This window comes from Peromyscus californicus, unplaced genomic scaffold, assembly GCF_007827085.1.
Source record: "Peromyscus californicus insignis strain IS unplaced genomic scaffold, ASM782708v3 Scaffold_24__1_contigs__length_46423439, whole genome shotgun sequence".
Taxonomy (NCBI): Eukaryota; Metazoa; Chordata; class Mammalia; order Rodentia; family Cricetidae; genus Peromyscus; species Peromyscus californicus.
In genome coordinates, this window is record NW_026294535.1 from 3977818 (window position 1) to 3998751 (window position 20934).

Sequence of the window (20934 nt, forward strand, 5' to 3'; positions counted from 1 at the left end):
CTAGTCTTGTTCCTTTTACTATGAGACAATGCCCCCTACCTGCATTTCTCTGACATCCTAACTGTGTGTGGAATTATGTTTGTGAAGTGCTCTCTAAGGGGTCCAAAAATTGCAAACATGGCAGTGGCAGGTTTTGCCCTTTCCACTTCCCTCTCCCTTGATAAACCATTAGATTACATTCCTAAATTTAGCCCCCAAAGTCCATTTCCTTTTGTGGACACTGACTCATTCTTGAAACTAAACACCAAAGTCCAACAATTGAAATTCATTACTTGGTTACACTGGCTAACCGGTCCCTTCAGAGCTCAACAATTTACCCAGTACAGACTTAACCTTTTCTACTTAAAAACCCACTGAATTCGGAAGGCTTTTGGACTCAAAGAATGGTCTAGAGTGGCTTAGAGACTAAAGAATCAGAAGGCAACCTGGTGGCAGGAAGGTCCTGAATAAGACTAGGTGGATGCCTGCCTCACTTTTCCTCCATCAGGTTCTCACCTATATGACCATGGCCAGCTGTTCCTGTGCTGTTTTCAGCATCCTGCTATCCCTAACAGATACAGCAGCGGCACTATGACCTTCCCTATCTGGGTTTCATCACAAGCTTTGGTTGGACTCCTTTTTCAGCTAGCTCCAGTTTCTGGGAGTTTCCAGGGATTAGTTCGAGGGCTGCAAATGAACACTGACAAGAATAAAAGAATTATCAAAAAAATAACAAAATTTCTAACTAAAGTAAACTAAAAACACCAGGCAAACAAAACCCCAGCAAAGAAAAGACACCTCCAAAAACTTAAGCTACAAATGTTCTTCTACTCTAGACCCAACAAATCAATGGAATACATTTGGCTTTCCAAAGACACCAAAAATGACTCAGACCTCCTCTATAAGTTCTTTCTCAGGACCAGTCATGCCAGTCCAGGCTGTGACACTGGAGAATCCCTAATCATTTTCTTGATGGAAGATCTGATGACTGACTAACATAGGTGTGAGGGAGTGCTGTAGTATCTGCAGTGCGTCATCTTCAGCAACACTTTCACGTGACATGGAGTTGGCTTCAGCATTGCCCTGGGGAGGTGATTCCTATTCTTCTCCATGTGGTATGTATAGATAACAGCATGACAGCCATGCAGGCTTTCTTGTCAGATTTCTCACCACATATGGAGGACTCAGACAGCTTACTAAAGACATGGAGAGTAAACCGACAGAGTAACTCTGGCTCACCAACATACCCTCCCCATGCTGCTGTGCCCCATTTGAGGGCCACTTGTTAATCGATGTCTGGGTTCTGAGTAATCTTGGCAGGTCCTCTGTAGCTCAAGCTTCTTTCTGATGATTTATTTTCTCCTGGAATAATGCACCAACAGACACATGGATCCCTTGCTGGTAGGTTGAGATTTTCCTCACTGGTTAGTTCACAGCTACAAGATGTCTTTTGTTGAGGAGGTGTTGATGCTAGAGTGGAGTTCTCTTAAGTGGTGCTGTCAAGAGAAAGAATGGCAATTATTCCCATAAGCATCCTAACTCTGCCATGGCCTAGACAAAACCAGGGCCTATTCACTCACGGGACACCAATGTGAAGGAAGAAAGACCACCCCACGAATTCCACGGTTGCAGGGGATAGGAGTCAATGGTGGCTCTTTTGCCTGGTGCACTTAGTGTCCCTGCTGAAGCAGGTTTGTCTTCAGCAGGCTCTGACCCTGGGCTGTGGCCTGTTCTAGATCATGCTGGAGGTTTTTAGACCTAGGAGAGGAAGGCAACTAAAACACAGGCCTGGTGGGGACCTGCCATGCCAGCATTTGACAATCAACTTTACCTTTCAGCTGAGCTTATTCCTTTCTTCCTCAAGAGAGAAGGGCCAGAGAGCAGCTGGCCCTGGATTTTTTCTCAGCCTTTAAAAATTGCTAGAGATTGAACTGAGAAATATACACCTAAACTAAAAACAAACAAAAAAAAACCCAGCACATTTCTCCAAAAGTTCAGATACATTATTTTGAAAAAAAAAAAAAATAGCAGCATAGCAATGTCAGAGTCACAGTTGAGGAGAGATATGCATGGCCTTGAACAGATGCCAGGCAACTCAGCAACCTTGGAACCGAACTGTATGAGGCCCTCTAGTGGTGTCTACACAACACTGCAGTGTGCAGGCTCTGTTTACACCTTCAGCACAGAAAATTCCTTGGCTTCAACCTGTCAAGCTCTAAACCTGCTTATTTCCAGAGAAAGTTTCTCACAGCAAACAGATGCTCACTGCAGAAAACCTGTAATCAGTAAGAAGGGGCTCCATGCAAATCTGCACAAGGGAAGGACCTTACCTCTAAAGGTGCCATCCTGAAGGAAAATGAAGAGGCAGGAGGGCACACTGTCTTCCATCTAACACTCTCCCTGTTAGGTTTGGGGCTGCCATGGGAACATGTGTGGGGAGACATAAAGATCAATGAACTCAGGACATATGAGAGCTCAGAAATCAAGAAGGGGACACAATCTCTAGAAAGATTAAGGATAATACATATTTTTCCTGGACAGACATTTCTGTTGACTGAACCAGCTCATACACTCAGATGTTCTTTCCCTGGCTGTGACTGGAAGGCCATGAAGATGGGCAGAAATCCAAATAGGACAGAGGTTCAGGTAGAGGGGAACTACTGAGTGCCACTCCCTCTTAGTCTGGGGTCCTACCTCATCTGGGAGACAGTGAAGTAATGCTGCAGCTTTTCTGCCAAGACCTTGTGCTTGGAGACCAGATCTCTCTGCTTCAGCAGGTATTGCAGTCTCTCCTCCAATCTTTCCTGTTTCTGTTTAGTAGAAGATTATGTTCTTAGTGCAGGGTTGAACACTCATATGCACACAGACACACACTCTCCTGAACACACACACTCTTGAACACACACATACAAGTGTGTACGCATACAAGCATACTACATTGCATTCACATGTTTAGTTTCCCAGATAATGCTAATATAAGAAAAGATCACCCAGGACATTTAAGAAGAAACTGAACATTCCTTAGATTGAAGAACACAGAGGGCAGGACAGATAGACAGATCAGTCAATGAAGTGCACAAACCTTGTAAACCCAGTGCACGAACAAATGGGCTCATGGGGTGCTTGGCCTATATAAGCCATGCCTGTTCATGAAGTTCTCCAGTCCGTGCACTAAAGGCTTGGATCCCCAGCACGGGACTACAGGATGGTGGTGAAGCAGCCAATAGCTTCACTTAGTGCTTCCCAGTGTCTCCAAGGTAAACAGCTTCCTCCAAAAGGAGCTCTCTAAACCACAGGCTGCCACACTTCAGACACAAAGCAATGAGCCCAGGAAACTAGAAAATCCTCAACCAGGTGCCAATATAATCCTTTCCTCCCTGTAAGGTGATTGTGTCAGGGATTTGTTTGAATAAAAGAAGGTTGACTAAGTCACAGACAAATGATCACATGTGTTATTTCTTACTGAACAAGATTCCATGGAAAGCCCGGACCACATTGTACTTTTACACTCACAGATGATGGGTATCTGAATAGTTTTGACTTCAGGGCTGCTCTGGAGATGACTGCTACAACCCTGGTGTCAGCTAGTTTCTCTGTGAACAACTTACTTCCCATTCCAGAATCACTGGGTTACCTCTGAAAAATTGTACATAGCTTCTCATGGGGCTACACCATTTTACAACACCAGCAAAGTCTGAGACTCTTTATTTCTCCTAACCCTCCATAAGGCCCATTTTAACTTAGACTTAACAACTTTGGAGTAAAATCAGTTATTGAATGCCGCAGACACAGCAGAGGGTGAGTGCTTTAGACTATAATGAGCGTAAGTGGGGTGCACAGCCACAGCCCTATTTTCAAACCTCAGCATGGCTATGGGACTTCTGCTCTGCTGAGATGCAACCACAAGCACCCCTGCAATTCAGAATCTCTCAGGGAATAAAATTCAGGCCAAGCTTCAAGGCCAAGGTCAACACAGCAATGGTGAGGCCAAGGTGGAAAGAAAATGGTAGCAGGCAATGAGACTGAGAATAAAGCAGGTGAGGGACGACACCTGACCCTCCCTCCAGTGGGCAGTCACCATTCACTGAGAACCAAGAAGGGACACAAACCGTCATCCAGCCTTTCCTACCTCTCAGGCACCTTGATTTGCCACAGCAGCCCTTTCCTCATCATCATCTACTGTAGAGAGCAAAAAGCCTTGTGCACACAGGTAAGTACTGGAGAAGCCAGGAAACTTAAACACACAGCTTACATCTTCAATGGAATGAGGAGCACAGCTGCTCTTCCTGGAATGCTAGGAATGATGTCATTTTATAACCTGGTGACCCTTTGCTGTCTGTTGAGACAGGCTCTGCCATATCTCACAGAATCAATGTTATTACTAATCCAAGACCTAGTTCCCTAAATCTTGAGCAATGCTTTTAGACCATAAACCTACTCTTATGACTGAAGTCACTTGTGCTTTACAGCAGCCTAAGTGACTTCTATGTTATCTCACTGGTGTCCAATCCTGACACCTGTAGGCATTATGTGTACCTCAGTCAAGCTCCCTACAGCCTAAATTGTGGGCACCATCTATGAGTCAACTGTACCCATTCTTGTGAGAGAAGTCCCATGTACTTTGTAAGGAATCTCAATGTAAACATACCTTAAATTGTTGTGGACTTGGGACAGAGTTAATTGTTATCTGAATACTTTTTTCAAAAATTGAGCTGTGCTTAAATATGGCTAAAGTTAAATGATCTGGTCCAGACTCTTGGAGTCCTGTTCCAGCACTGGTCGCAATAAAATTGGGCTGAGCCACGTTTCATTATTGTCTTTTCATGGATTGTTTTTCCCTCCCTGTTGTAAAGCCTGCAAGGGAATCACCACAATGTACCCCATTCCTTTGGTTTCCTCCAAAGGATTTCTTTTCTGACTTTTTAAATTATTTGTTTTTAATATTTTTAAATATTTGTGACTCTGAGAACACTTGAAAGACTTTTAGTTACAGCAGTTTTTATGTGTTTTGTTCTAGGGAGCTGTGTGGACATGCAGAAAGATGGGCAGCTCCATGTGATGTTTGATTACATGGTTTCCAACAAAGCTGGCACAGAATTTTCTCATTAAAGTTAGTCTCTATCAGTTTTTTTTTTTTTTTTTTTTTTTTTTTGGTTTTTCGAGACAGGGTTTCTCTGTGTAGCTTTGCGTCTTTCCTGGAACTCGCTTTGGAGACCAGGCTGGCCTCGAACTCACAGAGATCCGCCTGCCTCTGCCTCCCAAGTGCTGGGAATAAAGGCGTGCGCCACCACCGCCCGGCTAGTCTCTATCAGTTTTAAAGATGTTCCATGAGCAAGTGTACATACACATAGAGGCTCACACACATTCTAAAGTGCACAAAGATATACACAAACTCAACATGAATATAAACACCACACACACACCACCACCACTACCACCACCACCACCACGAACAACAACAATATAACAGGAAATAATCATGTGATATCTCTCTGTATCAATGGTCTCATTTCCCAAATAAAAAGACACAGACTAACAGAATGGATTAAAAAAAAAAAAACAGGAATCATTTTTCTGCTGCATACAAGAGACAAACTTCAACATCAAGTATAGACATTATGTCAGAGGAAAGGACTGGAAAAAGATATTTCAAGCATATGGACCTAAAAGGCAAGCTGGTGTAGCCATTTTAATATTTAACAAAAAAGATTTCAATTCAAAATTAATCAAAAGAGATGGGGAAGGATACACCACCAAGATGACATTTTAATTCTTAACGGCTTGCCCTAAGCACAAGGACACCCACTTTTGTAAAAGAAACACTACCATAGCTTAAAGCACACACTGACCCTCACACACTGATATTAGGGAACTTAAATACTCCAATCTCACCAATGTTCATGTAACCAGTGTGCAGGTCATATAGACAAAATTAACAGAGAAATGTTGGAGTAACTGAAGTTATAAACCAAATAAACCTAACAGGTATCTATAGAACATTCTACCCAAACACAAAAGAGTATACCTTCTGAACAGCACCTCATGGAACTTCTTCCAAAACTGACCACATATTCAAACATAAAGCAAGTCTCATCAGACACAAGAAAATTGAAATAACTCCCTGTATCCCAGCAGACCACCATGATTAAAGCTGGATATCAACAACAACAGAAAAAAACAGAAAGCTTATAAGCTCGTGGAAACTGAAGAACTCTATACTGAATGAAAAGTGGGCCAAAACAGAAATGAATAAGAAATTAAACACTTTCTAGAATTCAATGAAATGAATACATAACATACCTAAACTTATAGGACACAATAAAAGTGGTGCTAAGAGGAAAGTTCATAGCACTAAGTGCCTACATTGAAAAAAATAGAGAGTTCTCTTACTAGCAACTTAATAGCACACCTCAAAGCTATAGAACAAAAAGAAGTAAGTACATCCAAGAAGAGTAGACTGCAAGAAATAATCACACTGATAGCTGAAATCAGTAAAATAGACACAAAGAGAACAACACAAGAAAATCAATAAAACAAAGAACTGGTTCTTTGAGAAAATCAATAAGATAGATAAATCCTCATCCAAACTAAATAAAGATGGACAGAGAATATCCAAATTGATAAAATCAGAAACAAAAATGGGAACATAACAAGAGACACTGAGGAAACCCAGAGAATCACAAGGACATACTTTAAATCCTGTACTTCATCAAATTGGAAAATCTAAGAGAAATGGATAATTTTCTCAATAGGTACCACTTACCAAAGTAAAAGCAAGATCAGATAAACAATTTAAATAGACCTATAGCACCTAGTGAAATAGAAGCAGCCATTAAAACTCTCCCATCCAGAAAAGGAAGAGTTAATGCTAATGTCCTCAAATTAGTTCACAAAATAGACATAGAAGGAACATTACCCAATTCATTTTATGAGGCCACAGTTACCTTGAACGCCAAACCACAGAAAGACTCAACATAGAGAATTACAGACCATTTTCCCTCACAAATATAGATGCAAAAGTACTCAATAAAATTACTTGCAAACCAAATCCAAGAACATATCAAAGAGATCATCTATGATGACCAAATAGGTTTCAATCCAGAGATGTAAGAATAGTACAACATATGAAAATTCGTCAATGTAATCCACCATATAAATAAACTGAAAGAAAAAAAATGATCATTTTACTTAATGCCAAAAAAAGCCTTTGACAAAATCCAATACCCTTTCATGATAAAAGCCCTGGAGATATATTACATGAATCTTAAAAGGTCTTATAATAAATAAAAAACCTGGAGCCAGAATGATCAGAGGGACAGAACAAGCCACAGCCAACCTCACCTCACCAACTCCTCAGCTGATCCTGTTTCCTCAGATTGAAAGCCTCTGAGTCCTCACTCAAAAGAGTCTTAGCTGAACTGCTTAAAGCTTCTAGTTCCTGGTCCTCGTGCCTTATATACCTTTCTTCTTCTTGCCTTCACTTCCTGGGATTAAAGGTGTGTGTCCTTCCCAAGCAAAGACATGAGATCTCAAGCCTTGAGTTTAAAAGTTTGTACCACCACTGCCTAGCCCTGTTTCTAGTGTGGCCTTGAACTCACACAGATTCAGACAAATCTCTACCTCCTAAGTGATAGAATTAAAGGTGTGTGTGCCACCACAGTCTGGCCTCTATATCTAATCTAGTGACTGTCTTGTTCTCTGATTTCCAGGAAAGTTTTATTAGGGTATACCACAGAGATGTTATAGACATAAGGGACATACCCGGATACAACAAAGATAATTTACAGCAAGCCTAATAACCTACTTCAAATTAAATGGAGAGAAATTCAAAGCAATTCTACTAAAATCAGGAACAAGGCAAGGCTGTCCACTTTATCCGTATCTATTCCATATAGAACTTGAAGATGTAGCTAGAGCAATAAGACAACTGAAGGAGATCATGGGGATACAAATTGGAAAGGATGAATACAAAGTATCATTATTTACAGATGATATGATAGTATATATAAGTGCCTTAAAATTCTACCAGGGAACTCCTACAGTTGAAAAACATTTGCAGCAAAGTGGCTGGATAAAAGATTATCTTAAAAAATTCATAAGCACAAATATATACAAATAATAAACATACTGAGAAAAAAATCAGTGGAACAACACTCTTCAAAACAGCCAAAAATAATATAACATGTCTCGTGGTCACTCTAACCAAGAAAGTGAAAGACTCATATGTTTAAAAACTCCAAGTCTTTTTTTTAAATAAAGAACAAATTATATTTTTATTCTCTCTGTAGAAGACAAAATTACAAAATAATCATTAAATGAAAAGCATATACAGTCTAAAACAGTGAAAATAATAATTCAGAAATGAGTCAGCCTGATCAGTAAGACTATTTGCCCAGAGGTATGGCTTTTACAGTATATGTGAGTCTTCTCAAACTAGAGTATTTGAGCCCTGGTTAATCATATCCTAACTGCCCCTTCTGTGTATTTACATGTAGAAATACTAGGATTATATTGCATGAGATTTGCACACACACAAAAAAAACCCTTTAACTTGTAACTGATTTCTTTTTTAAGTTGGAGAAATCTCACACTAGTGACTTAACAGCACACCTGAAAGCTCTAGAACAAGAAGCAGCAAAGTCTCCCAGGAAAAATAGATGCCAGGAAATTATCAAAGTGAGAGCTGAAATCAATAAAATAGAAACAAAGAGAATACAAAAAATTAATGAAACAAAGAGTTGGTTCTTTGAGAAAATCAACAAGATAGACAAGCCCTTATCCAAACTAACCAAAAGACAGAGAGAGAGCATCCAAATCCACAAAATATGCCAAGTCTTTGAAGAAAGAAAATGATGATATCAAAAAGTGGAAAGCTCTCTGATGCTCATGGATCAGAAGGATCAACATAGTAAAAATGGCCATTCTACCAAAAGAAATTTCAGATTCAAAACAATCCCCATCAAAATTCCAACAATTCTTTAAAGACCTTGAAAAGACAATTCTCAACTTCATGTGGAAAAACAAAATAACTAGGATACCTAAAACAATCCTCAACAGTAACAGAACTGCTGGAGGTACCACCATCCCTGATTTCAAGCTGCACTACAGAGCTATAGTAATAAAAACCACATGGTATTGGTGTAAAATAGATACAATGATCAATGGAATCCAATCAAAGACCCAGACATAAATCCATATACCTACAGACACCTGATTTTTGATAAGTAATCCAGAAAGAAAGAATGGAAAAAAGAAAGCATCTTCAAAAAATGGTGCAAATAGATTGATATTCTCTATATTGTACAAAACCCAAGTCCAAGTAGATGAAAGACCTCAGCATTAAACCAGATACACTGAACCTGGTAGAAGAGAATATAGGGAATAGCCCTGAACACAGAAACAGGAGCTAAGATCAATTAATAATAACCCCATGAAACTGAGAAACTTCTTATGGCAAAGGACACCATCAATAGGACAAAAGGGCAGCCTATATAATGGGAAAAGATTTTCATCAACTCCACATCTGACAGAGGGAAAATATCCAAAATATATAAAGAATTCAATAGACTAGACATCAGCAAACAAAACCATCCAATTAAAAAATGGGGTACAGATCTAAACAGAGAATTCTCAAAAGAAGAATCTCAAATAACTGAGAAACACTGGAACATTCTACAATCTTAGGCATCAGGAAAATGTGAATCAAATCTACTTTGAAATTCCATCTTACACCTGTGAGAATGGCTAGGATTACTGACAGGAGTGACAGCTCATGCTGGTGTGGATTTGACACAAGGGGAACACTCCTCCATTTCTGGTGGGAGTACAGACTTGTACAGCCTTTGTGGAATCAATATGGTGGTTCCTCAGAAAATTGGGAATTGATCTACCTCAAGACCCAGGTATACCATTCTTGGACATGTAACCAAAGGATGCTCTATCCTACCACAAGGACATTTGCTCAAATATGTTCATTGTGGCTTTATTCATAATCACATCAAACTTGAAACAACCTAGATGTCCCTCAATGGACGAATGAATAAAGAACATGTAGTACATTTACACAAGGGAGTATTACCCAGGTGTTTAAAAAAATAACATCCAACTGGCATTGCAAGCAAATGGGTGGAACTAGAAAAAAACATCCTATGGGAGATAACCTAGACCCAGAAAGACAAGTATAATTTGTATTCACTTGTAAGTATATTATTAGTTGTTAGGTAAAGGATAATCAAGCTACATTCCACAGATCCAAAGTAGTTAGATGAAGAGATGTCTCTAGAGGAAACACATGGGTCTCCCTGGGAAGGAAAAATAGAACATATTTTTCAGGGGGACTTGGAGTTAGTGGGGGCAGGATTAGAAGGAATCATGTATTAGGGGGAAGGGATAGAGGGAGGGAGTATGGGGAGAGACAGCTGGAGTTGGGGGCCTTTAGAGCGTGTTGTGGAAAGCTAGTGCAGAGAAAACTTCCTGAAACCTACATGGGTGATCCTAGTGAGTATTCCTAGTAATGGAGCATACAGAGTCTGAACTGACCATCTTCTGTAGTCAGGATAGGCTACAGGTGAGACTGGATTGCAGTTAGTTGAACTGTTGGGAAGGGATTGTGTGGAGATCCCTAAACAACCCAGATTGATGCTAGAACAAAGTGGTCCTCTCTGAAAACTGACAGTAGGGTACCATTGTTGTGGGCAACATCTACACAGTTCGTTGAACATAGAGAGATCAAGCTGTTGCCTTCATGGAGCTCTCACCCCTATCTTCTACTCTGTTTGGCCTGGAAAGGTACTCTGCAGGCTACAGATAGAGAAACATGGACACCAACCAAGCCACAAAAACCTCAACATATAGTCTGTCCTCCTGGCAAGTTGTGCTGGGGTTATATTGGCACAGAACTTGAGAGAGTGGCCATACAATGTCTGGTTTAACTTGAGGCCCATGGAAGGAAAAGCAGTCCATGCCCTACACTGCCAGCATGGCCAGGAACTGGAGACCAAATAGCCCACAGACCTAGGGTAGAACCAAATGTAACTAGAAAAAAAATCAATAAAATAATTGCTAATATTCTTGACAATATTCTGCTATACTCATAAATTGGTGTCTTGCCAGTTGTCATCTGCTAGAGAGGTTTCTTCTAGCAGCAGATGGGTGCAGAGACCCACAGCCAGTCATTGTGTGGAAGTGGGAATCTAAATTGAAACTCTCTATTAGGTCACATGGCCCAGTGAATCATCTAAGCAGAGCTCACATGAACTCACACAGACTGATGCAGCAAACATGGAGCGTGCATGTGTCTGCACCAGCTTCTCTGCGTATATGTTGGAGTTTTGATGGGACTCCTAAAAGTAGGAGTGGGTTTGTCTCTGACTCTTTTGCCTCCTCTCTGACATCTTTCCTCCTATTGGATTGCTTTGTCCAGTCTATATGATGGCTTTTGTCTTGTCCTATTTTTGTTTGGTCTTATCTTGTTTTGTCATGTTTGGCTATTGTCTCTTGGAGGCCTGTTCTTTTCTGAAAAGAAGCCAAGGGGGAGAAGATCTGAGGAAGAGGGGAGGTTTGTGGGCACTGGGAGGAGTGGAGGGAGGGGAAACTATGGTTGGGAACTATTGTATGAGAGAATGATCTACTTTCAGTAAAAAAGAAATAAAATATTCACTCAATAAAAATAAAAATAAATTGTTTAATAGTTATAACACTCTAAAATAGTTATTAACTATGTAGTATCTACCCAAAGGAAAGCTTAAAATTTCCTTCCACTAAAATATTAACAAGGTGCTGAAATTCCTATGATTTGATGGCATATAATCATTTTCATATATAGCAGTGAGTTGCAGGCTGTGAATAATAGGCAGGAGGTAAGATTGCCTTTCCTGTGGAGACTGAATTTCGGGGACAAATCAATAGGAGGGTTTGGATGCTGCCTCCTGCAGGAAAATCCTCTTCTATTGGAGGTCTCAGACACAAGAAGAGCTGGAGGGTTGGTTGCCCAGAGCAAAAAGCAGCTGTAATGTACGAGATGGATAAAAGGTAATAACTTCCTCAGTTCCTTCAGGACAGACATCTTATCTGTTTGTTCCAGGTAAAGTTACTTCCTGGCATTTATGTGACTCCCAAGAAATATTCTTGAAAAGCAACCATTATGTTATTCTTTTTAAAGCTACCTGTCTGCTAATGATGACACATCTAAATTATATTTTCACTGATGTTTTTGAGATCACTAATAATTTACCACCTATGTCTTAAAAACACAAATTTGTAATCCATTGACCTTTGACATTTGCTTTAAGTATTAGTTTTAATTGAAGTATTTAGACTAGGTTTGAGCCTGTGATGCACACCCGTCATCCTAGCTACTCAGAGGCTGAGACAGAAGAACTGAATGTTCAAGGCTAGTCTGAACTATACTGTGAGCTCAAAGTTAATCTGTGCAACTTGGTGTGACCATCAATTAGGATTTTAAAAGACTGGGAATATAGCTCATTGTTAGAACATGTAACAAGCATTTGCAAAGCAGGGGTTCAATATTATTTTAATAATTAAATAAAAGCATGGGAGGTCTGCTACTTTTTGAAGGGAAATTAAGGAGGAGTGGACCTGGGATGTGGGTGTGAAGGAGTGGGAGGAGGGGTGGAGGGGGAACTGATGTTGAGATGTAACATATGAGAGAAGACAAAAAGGGTGACAATGAGAATCACTCCTTTGGCATTTTCACAGGGCACTGCTCCTTCAAAGCTGTTTCCAACCTGTTTTCTCACAAGAGGCCAACTCTCCAGAAAGACTTAGGAATGATCACAGAAACCAACAATTGGATGAGATGTTGGTGATCTGATGGATAAGTGGGTGGATGGTCCCATGAGTGTGCGTGTGTGTGTGTGTGTGTGTGTGTGTGTGTGTGTGTGTGTGTGTGTGTGTGTGTTTGCATGTGGATGCACATTTGTATGATTAAAGATGGTGGGCAGCCTGCACACAATACCTCAGCCTACCTGCTTTTCCTTGGCCCAGAGGTCATAGATCTTCTCATGGGCCTCCCCACAGAGCCTCCTCAGCTCCTCACAGGACTCTTGTAGTGAAATCTGCTCCCCCCTCAGCTTTCGGTTCTCCTCTCTCAAGATGCTCACTTTTTCCTTTAGATGAGTCCACTCACTCAGGAGCTGGCTGTGAAGGATGCTGAACCCACCACAAAGAACAAGGTGAGCCCCATCCAGCCTCCATATGCCACTCCCACATCATCCATGCAAGGTCCCATACCCAGACTACAGTCCACTGTAGCCATGCCAGCATAACCTAGTAGCTGGCAAAAGCCAGAGAAGAGCCAAATTCCAGAAAGACTCAGACTGTTTCTGAAAACCCTGAAACTGAAAGGGATCCATGTACTTCTGAGAGCAGGGTTTGCCTCCCCCAACATGTGCTTAACTGTTCATGGTATTGGGAAAACAACAGCAGGTAGAGGGTAAACATTCTTGATGGAGGACAGAAGATCCAATGGGAATATATTCCATCTGTGGGTCCCATGGGAACCAGCTCTGTAAGTCCCAGAGGCCCAGAGACACACAAATGCCTGATACCCCATCATGGTGCTAATAGTTTTTCTATCTAGAGGCCTCTGAGGCTGGCAGGACAATGATGGGAGTGGCTCACAGACACTTCACTCTTAGCAAAACTGGTCCAAGAGGCCCAAGTCAAGAGTACAAGGCAGACTGCTTGCTATGGGGCACACAGGCTAGAACAAAAGGCCTCACTTTGGTTCAAAGACAAAAACAGGGTAAAAAGCAGTCACTCCCAAGTAATGGGGTCGCAGTGAAGTCAGTTACGCACCTGTAGGAGACCGTTTCCTCGGTCAACTCCTTGCACTTGTTCAAGGCCTCACTAATCTCATTAGGGAATTTCTCCAGGTCCACCATCACTTTTTTATGCTCCATATTCAACATCTCCAGCTCAAAATTCAGCCTGTGGTAGGGCATGGCCCAGGAACAAAGAACCCCATGAACACAGGACCCAATGACCACATGAATTCAGGCAGTGCCCTCAACTACCCCAGCACAGTTGATGTCACATTATGGTACCTATGAAGTAGGACAATGTGGTGTTTATTAAACTCACTGTCCTGGCCTCAGACCAGCAGTCAGGTGGTGCTAAGAGAGTGAGCCAGGGCTGAATGAGTGCCATTACTGGGCCTGGAGGAATTGATTAGCTCTCTAAGAAGTCCTCAGGAGTCTGTGTCACAAGTCTGGGCCCACCAGAAATCTATGATAATGTTGTTCGTGTCTTCAGAATGCGGATTTTTGATCCCAGGTTCCTATTGCTACATGGATGCTCAGATCACATAATCAGTATTTTCAGGGAGTAGACCCAACTTAAGGATACATTTATAAGTCTCCAGTGGATTCCAATGGGCTGCCAACATGAGCACACAGGCCAAGAACACTGTTGTTCACAGTGAGTTACTGACATTGCATGGAAACTTCCTGACACAAACAGAACCACATGCCCTGCCAGAGACCTCCAACTACCAGGACTGTGTACACATGTGCACACACACACACACACACACACACACACACACACACACACACACACACACAAACACTGAGGGTGCCAAATAAATGTAGGGAGGTAGCATTGTCTCAGAGTATAAGGATCAAGACCAGAGAGGAGCAGTGATGAAGTTCAGCCTTCAAGCACACACTAAGATGGACCAAGAGGCACCTGGCCCCTCCTGCTGCTTCCAAAAGCCACCAGCACCCAAGCACCTGCTGGTCAGAACAAAGAGTCACCATAAACTCACAGCACATAGCATCTCCCATAAGCCAACACCTGTCAAAGACTCTTGAAATGCATATGAGAGTTCACACACTACTGCCCTTATCCCCAAACTGTAATTCAGGCCACAAGCTCTGCTTTTCACTTGGGGGAAGCAGTGCAGCCTGTATCCCCAACTCACTCCCAGCTAGGGTTCTGTTCTGCCTCTCAGATGCACTCAGAAAAATTAGCTTGGGCATGAGGATACCCTGAATGCAGAGCCTCCAATGACCTGAGGATTGCTGGGGTTGACTCAGTAGGATCAAGATAGTCACCATAGAACTGGACATAATGACTACCTGTTGTTCAAATCATTGTTGGTGAAATTGGCCAGGATTATAGAGAGTTCATTCCTTTCATTGGTCATCATCTGTAGCTGAAGGGTCAGTTTATCCACCTTGTTCATCTGCTGTTCTTGCTCAGTGAGGGAGGTTAGAGTTGATGCCTTTCCAGTAGTCCCTGTATAAAGATAAACATAAGTGAATTTGTAAGTTTGTATGGCACAGGGCCATGAGAGATCATGTTGAGTCCCAAGAAAAGGCCTGAGAAAGAGGGAATGCACGGAACCCAGTGAAGACCCAAAGAGCAGGACAGCTGTCCTCAAGTTGAGGCTCATAAGCCATGTCTCTGTCCCCAGTCACTATGGCTAGATATGTGCACCAGCCCCTACTGCAGCTCCACTGTCCCTGGAAGGCATATGTTACCCAGCCATGCAGCTCTGGAAATATCAGCTCACATCTGATGTGAGACAGGAAAGTCCTGAAGTCCCTAGTGCTTAGCACCACCAATCCCTTTTCACCTGTGTCCAGGACTAAAAGTAACTGAATGTCTAAGACCTTGGTGCATGGATAGGGAGTTTCCCTCCTTGGTATTCACATCAGATAGCCATGGGACCTAAAGGAATCCACTGACAATGAACTGTAGGAACACCCTACCCTGACACCTCCTTAGTCTGTGACTCCTGCTGGCCTTCTTTGCCACTCAAAATGAAATTAAGGAACTCCCAGAACAGCAGCTGCAGCCTTGACAACTCCTGGCTCTCTGCCAACTAACCATCAGAAATCCTTGACTCTGAGTCTACCCTTTCAGGAATCCAGAGAAGCAGCATAGACCTATCTCTTTTTAAGATTCCAGCTACTGAACCCTATTTTTGGAAGGTCCACCCCAAGCCTCACCTCCTCCTTAGAAAGGCAGATCTCCCTGTCAGTGTGCTCAATCTTGCCAACATGTCTTCTGGTGAGCCCTATAAGCACTTAATGTATGCCCCTAGGACAGTTGGTGTTATCACAACCATGGTGAATTCACAGATCTTGTCAAGGGCTCTCCAGGAGACAATAGAATGTTCAGAGGAGGGACTGTTAGAGTCACTGCCAACTGTCATCACTTGTTTGATAACTATCTCTTCCTCAATTCACTAAAAAGCCAAGCTTCCCTTTCCAATAACCTTCCTTGAGACACAGGGGAAGGCCTTCAGCACCTTCAGCATCAAGAGATCTCTGATTCATTAGAAAATTTCTCTAGTTCAACCGGTGGAGGTGAAGACTCTCTTTCCAAACACTCTCCAGGAATGGGCTCTTCCCTTCCTTAAGATCTCTAATCAATAAGATGAGAAGTAAAGGATACTAAGAAATCAGCTCAGGATGATGGGGGAGGAAGATAAGTTCCATGAAGTGAATGAAGATATCAGGAAAGATGAATAGGGATGTTACACTGTGGGTGAGTGGTGGGAGATTATGAGTGTCCTGTCAGACCAAAAATAAGTCACATAGGTAATGATGAAAATTTCTCCAAAACTTCAGCAGAGTACACTCCATCCATCATGATGTTAGCAAAGGTGTGATCACCTAGTGACAGGTCAGGCTGGAGATACCTAAGGACTGCACATCCTCAGGTGAGCCCTAAGACACCAAGAACAAACACTTGCAGGTAGAGTGATGGCCCATTCCTGCGCCCAAGGTAGAGAAAAGATGACTGGCTAGTGAGCGGGCAGGAACTCAGGAACCTTAGGGGTCACTGAAATGCAACAATGCTTGGTGCAAGTGGCTATGACGTAAAATGTGAGAACCTCCAACTTTGGCCAAGGGACTTTACTCTGCCTGTTATAAGTATTACTCAACCAAACAATGTCCACTGAGGGTGAAGTTCAGTGCTGTAACTGAAGCCTCATTCTCCCTTCTATGCTTCTTTCCCACTCGGAGTGAAAGCAGAGGGCCCTGAGCAGAGCAGCTGCAGGCTTGACCATTCCTGGCTCTCTGCCAAACTATCCACCAGAAATCCTCAACTCCAGATCTGCTTTTTAGGAACTCAGAGAAGTGTAATAGGTCCATTACTTCCAAAATGCTCCAAGATCCTGAGTCCCATCTGAAAAATCCAGCTGAAGCCTTCCTCCTTCAGGAAGCTCCCCATCCCTTGTTCAGGACTCACTGTGCTTTCCCCGGAACCATTTATTTCTTGATGTGTGGCACTGAGAATGAAGTCCAGCTTCCTTCTGCCTCTCTCTAGTCTCATTATGTTCTCCCTTCCATCTCCCAAGGAGCCTGCTCAGTCTTGCCAACATGGCTGCAAGTGAAACCTTTAGGCAATGAACAGATGCCCCAATGGCAGTTGGTGTTACCACAACACTGGTGACATCACATAGAATGCCAGGGCTCTCCAGGTTACAGTGGAATATCCAGGGAGGGGTCGGCTGATGTCCACAGTACAGCCTTTACCTCCCTGATAACTACTTCACTCCAAAATGATCTGAAACCAAGTTGCCAGATCAGAAGCCTCTCTGGGGCGGGGAGATCACACAGAAACTTCTTTGGCACACCCTCCTTCCAAAGTCAGAGATCTAGCTCTCTGCTTCATTAGAAACTATCTATGGAGAGTTGAAGGCTCACTTTCAAAACACTGTACAGGAATGGCTCTTCCCCTGCTTCAGATCCATACTCAGTATGATGAGAAATAAAAGATGCTAAAAAATTGGGTCAGGATGATGGGGAGTAGGAGCGATGAGTCCTCTGAAGTAAACATCATGGGGGAAGATCCTCAGACTTTTAGAGATTCATGAGTTCAAAACAAAGAGAAGTCACATAGGTAGTAATAAACATTTCCCCTTGAGAGTAAACAGAGCTCACTCAAGCTATGAGGCTGTGAGTGAAGATGTGATTAGCTGGCACAGCCATAACCAAATGGAATGGCAGAAGTTATAAAGCCAGCACAGCTGCTTGACAAAGATCCAGCAAAACTGAGCCACATCATGGCTGCCATGCCACCTTTGGTTTACATCTCCACCTGTTACATACTTGGGGCACTTTTAATATTTGTACAATTTGAGGATATTGGGTTGATGGAAAATTCCTTATGAATCATTTATGCCTTCTCCCAGGAATGCTGCTTCTGAGCTTACCCAGGAAAGTCCGGAACATACTATTCCTGCCTTGCTCTTAGGGAGATAAGACTTTGCCTAGCAGATTCTCAAAATGTAGTCTTGAGACTATCAGTCTCTGGATGACAACCCTAACCCATCACTCTACAGAAAAGAGAGTCTCATTGGTCAGCTAGCTTTTTTCCTTCCTTTTACATCCTTCAGGTAACCAGGGGACAGCCTCCTCAAGCTCATTTACAGTGGCACAGGATACAGCTTAGTTTCACAACCCTCAAGTCTGACCTCAGAAGCCAAGAGAAAATTGGCACAGTTCACAAACACTCATGTGGATGGAGATGCCCAGGTCATCTGCCTGATCACTCTAGAACCTTGCTGATGCTGGAAGTGAGATGCAGGGACAGCACATAGCCACCATATTCTAGAAGAAGCAAGCCATCTTCTCTAATATCATCCCAGGACACTCAAAGCTTGCAGGAAAGACCCAGGTTCTGTTTTTGTTCACTGCCTCTTAAAGCCCTTAATATTGTGAGGTACGTAAATGTATTATCTCTGCTTAGACATTTTCCTAGAAAAGAAAACTGATGTACCCAAAACATAATGACTTCTGATGTCTCTGGGTCTAACAGAGTTTTTTTCTAAGTGTTTACTCTTTAGTAAAATACAACTTGTGTCTTCTATTGCTTAACATTTCCCTTCTTTGCATAGTACACACCATTGGGAGTTTGGCTAAATCATCAGAGAATGGGCTAATGCAGCCATCAACCCTTTGCTTCAACATTATTGAGTGATATGCCCTAACAACTACAGCCCTTTATGTTACCTTCACATTTATATTCTAAAGAGATTTCAGAGATCTTACTTACACATATTCTAACAGATGGGTCCTTAAGGGATCTATGACTATTTATCATTAAGTCTGTGCAAATTCTTCATGCTTGATGCTTGCAGCCCTTGCCTTGGGCTGAACTTAGGACACACTTCCAGGAATAGAATTGTCTCAAAGAACTTAAAATAAAAATACGAATATAAAACTAAATTAACACAATATTTAAAATAAAAATGTTAGCCTTGTATTAATGATGGTACATAGACATCAGCATCTTTCCACATAGGTAGGAACCAGAAATACCTGGAAAGTGCATGTGCACAAAATGTACATGTTAATTTATCAAGTAGTTACTGAATGCACTGCTCCCATTAGAAATGGTAACCTCTGCTGATGTACAGAGCAACAAATACTGACCTTGGAATATTCTACAAGTTGTAATTCAAAGTATGAATTACTGGGACCTACTACTCAGATGCATTAATACAAACTTCACTGTATGATTGCTCTTGTAGAGTATCCAGGTTGCAGTCCACTCACCAAAAGGTAGTTCACAGCCCTCTCTAACTCCAGTTCCAGAAGACATTTTGCCCTCTTCCAACCTCTTTGGGCAGTGCAATGATGTGCTGCAGAGACATACATTCAGGCAAAACACCCATACACATAAAATGAAAATGAAGGGAGATTTTTAGTGTCCTGGATCTTAGATCCTTACTGTAACATTCACAAACTATTCTCATGTGTAGGTTCATGTGTTATGCAGTTTCTGGTAACATTCTTATTGTTGATGATGTTTGAGACAGGGTCTCTGTATGTAGTCCTGAAACTCATCATGTAGCCTTGCTGGCCTACAGACATCCAAATGCCTCTGCATCCATTGTGTTGGGATTACAAGTGTACATCACTATGCCCCACCTTTTTTTGGGTAACTTCTTTTTATTGTTTTCCTTTTGTCTTTTGAGACAGGATCTCACTCTACAGCCAAGACTATCCTAAATTTCACTCTGTAGACTAGGCTGACTTTGAATTCACAGAGGTCTACCTGTCTATGTTTTCTGAGTTCTGGAATTTAAGGCACAAATTAGCATGTATGGCATGATTTTTGATGTGTTTTTAATATATGGAGGAGAAAGAATATATTGATAGGAAAGAATTTCAGTACTATGGACTTAATGTAGTTAATCCTTCTATTTTCATATGAACTGTTATGTGGATTCCAGTTCCCAATTCAGACTCTCAGAGTGACAGGGAAGTAATCCCTCATTTCCACAAGTATCCCAGAGATTCCTGTACATTAACCTAAGTTCAGACTTGGTTTTCTATCTTACCAGGTGGAATAAAAGTATATTTTATATTCTTCTGCTTTGATTGTGTTCAGCACTATCAGGCAGTTTGTTCAGTATACTCAAGAAGTAGTGATGTTCAGGAGGAGGTCATGTTTCTCACAGAGACACTTCTGTGTGGACTCTGTGAGCATGGCTGCTGCTGGGAACCTCAACTTCCTCTAATACTGAAATGACAGAGCCTTAAACACTTAGGAAGTGAATTCAAAAACAAAGGAGGAGCAAAAGCTTGGGATGGAACTCTAGACTGTCAGTATGCTGGTGAAATGAAAAGCCCCACATCCTTCCTTGTTCATTGACAGAGACAGGAACGCAACAAAAATGTAAACTGGCTTTGTGAGACATCAAGTAATTAATGAAAATCACAGTGTACCAGAGGATGCACCCAAACCTCCTCACCTCTCTAGGCATAGAAACTGCTCTATGATTAGAAGAAATATCCTGGGTGAACAAACTCTGGACTCTTCAGTCCCTCCTGTGTGGACTAAAGAAGTGGGAACTTGCCAAGTGTGGGTGGTGATTGAACCCCGAGCTTCCTACATGGTAGGAATCATTCTGCCAACTGAGTCATGTCCACAGCTATTGTCTTTTCCCCCTTTGCCTTTTCTTTTCTT

The 20934-nt window shown here is 41.9% G+C and overlaps 1 protein-coding gene across 2 annotated transcripts in view; it reads right to left on the bottom strand.

The window, feature by feature from the left end:
* Nucleotides 1-20934, bottom strand: part of LOC128119608 (disks large homolog 5-like) — a 106144-nt gene that overhangs the window by 47652 nt on the left and 37558 nt on the right. Inside the window, exons 5-11 of one of the 2 annotated variants that reach the window (XM_052752968.1) lie at nt 19518-19603; nt 15081-15240; nt 13798-13929; nt 12966-13149; nt 2674-2789; nt 2310-2394; nt 1235-1475 (exon numbers count right to left, since the gene is read on the bottom strand). In XM_052752968.1, the coding sequence (XP_052608928.1) occupies nt 1416-1475; nt 2310-2394; nt 2674-2789; nt 12966-13149; nt 13798-13929; nt 15081-15240; nt 19518-19603 (823 nt within the window). In that variant the 3' untranslated portion in view covers nt 1235-1415. Of the gene's footprint in view, nt 1-1234; nt 1476-2309; nt 2395-2673; nt 2790-12965; nt 13150-13797; nt 13930-15080; nt 15241-19517; nt 19604-20934 lie in introns of those variants that run through there. The other variant, XM_052752969.1, reaches the window with a different exon arrangement.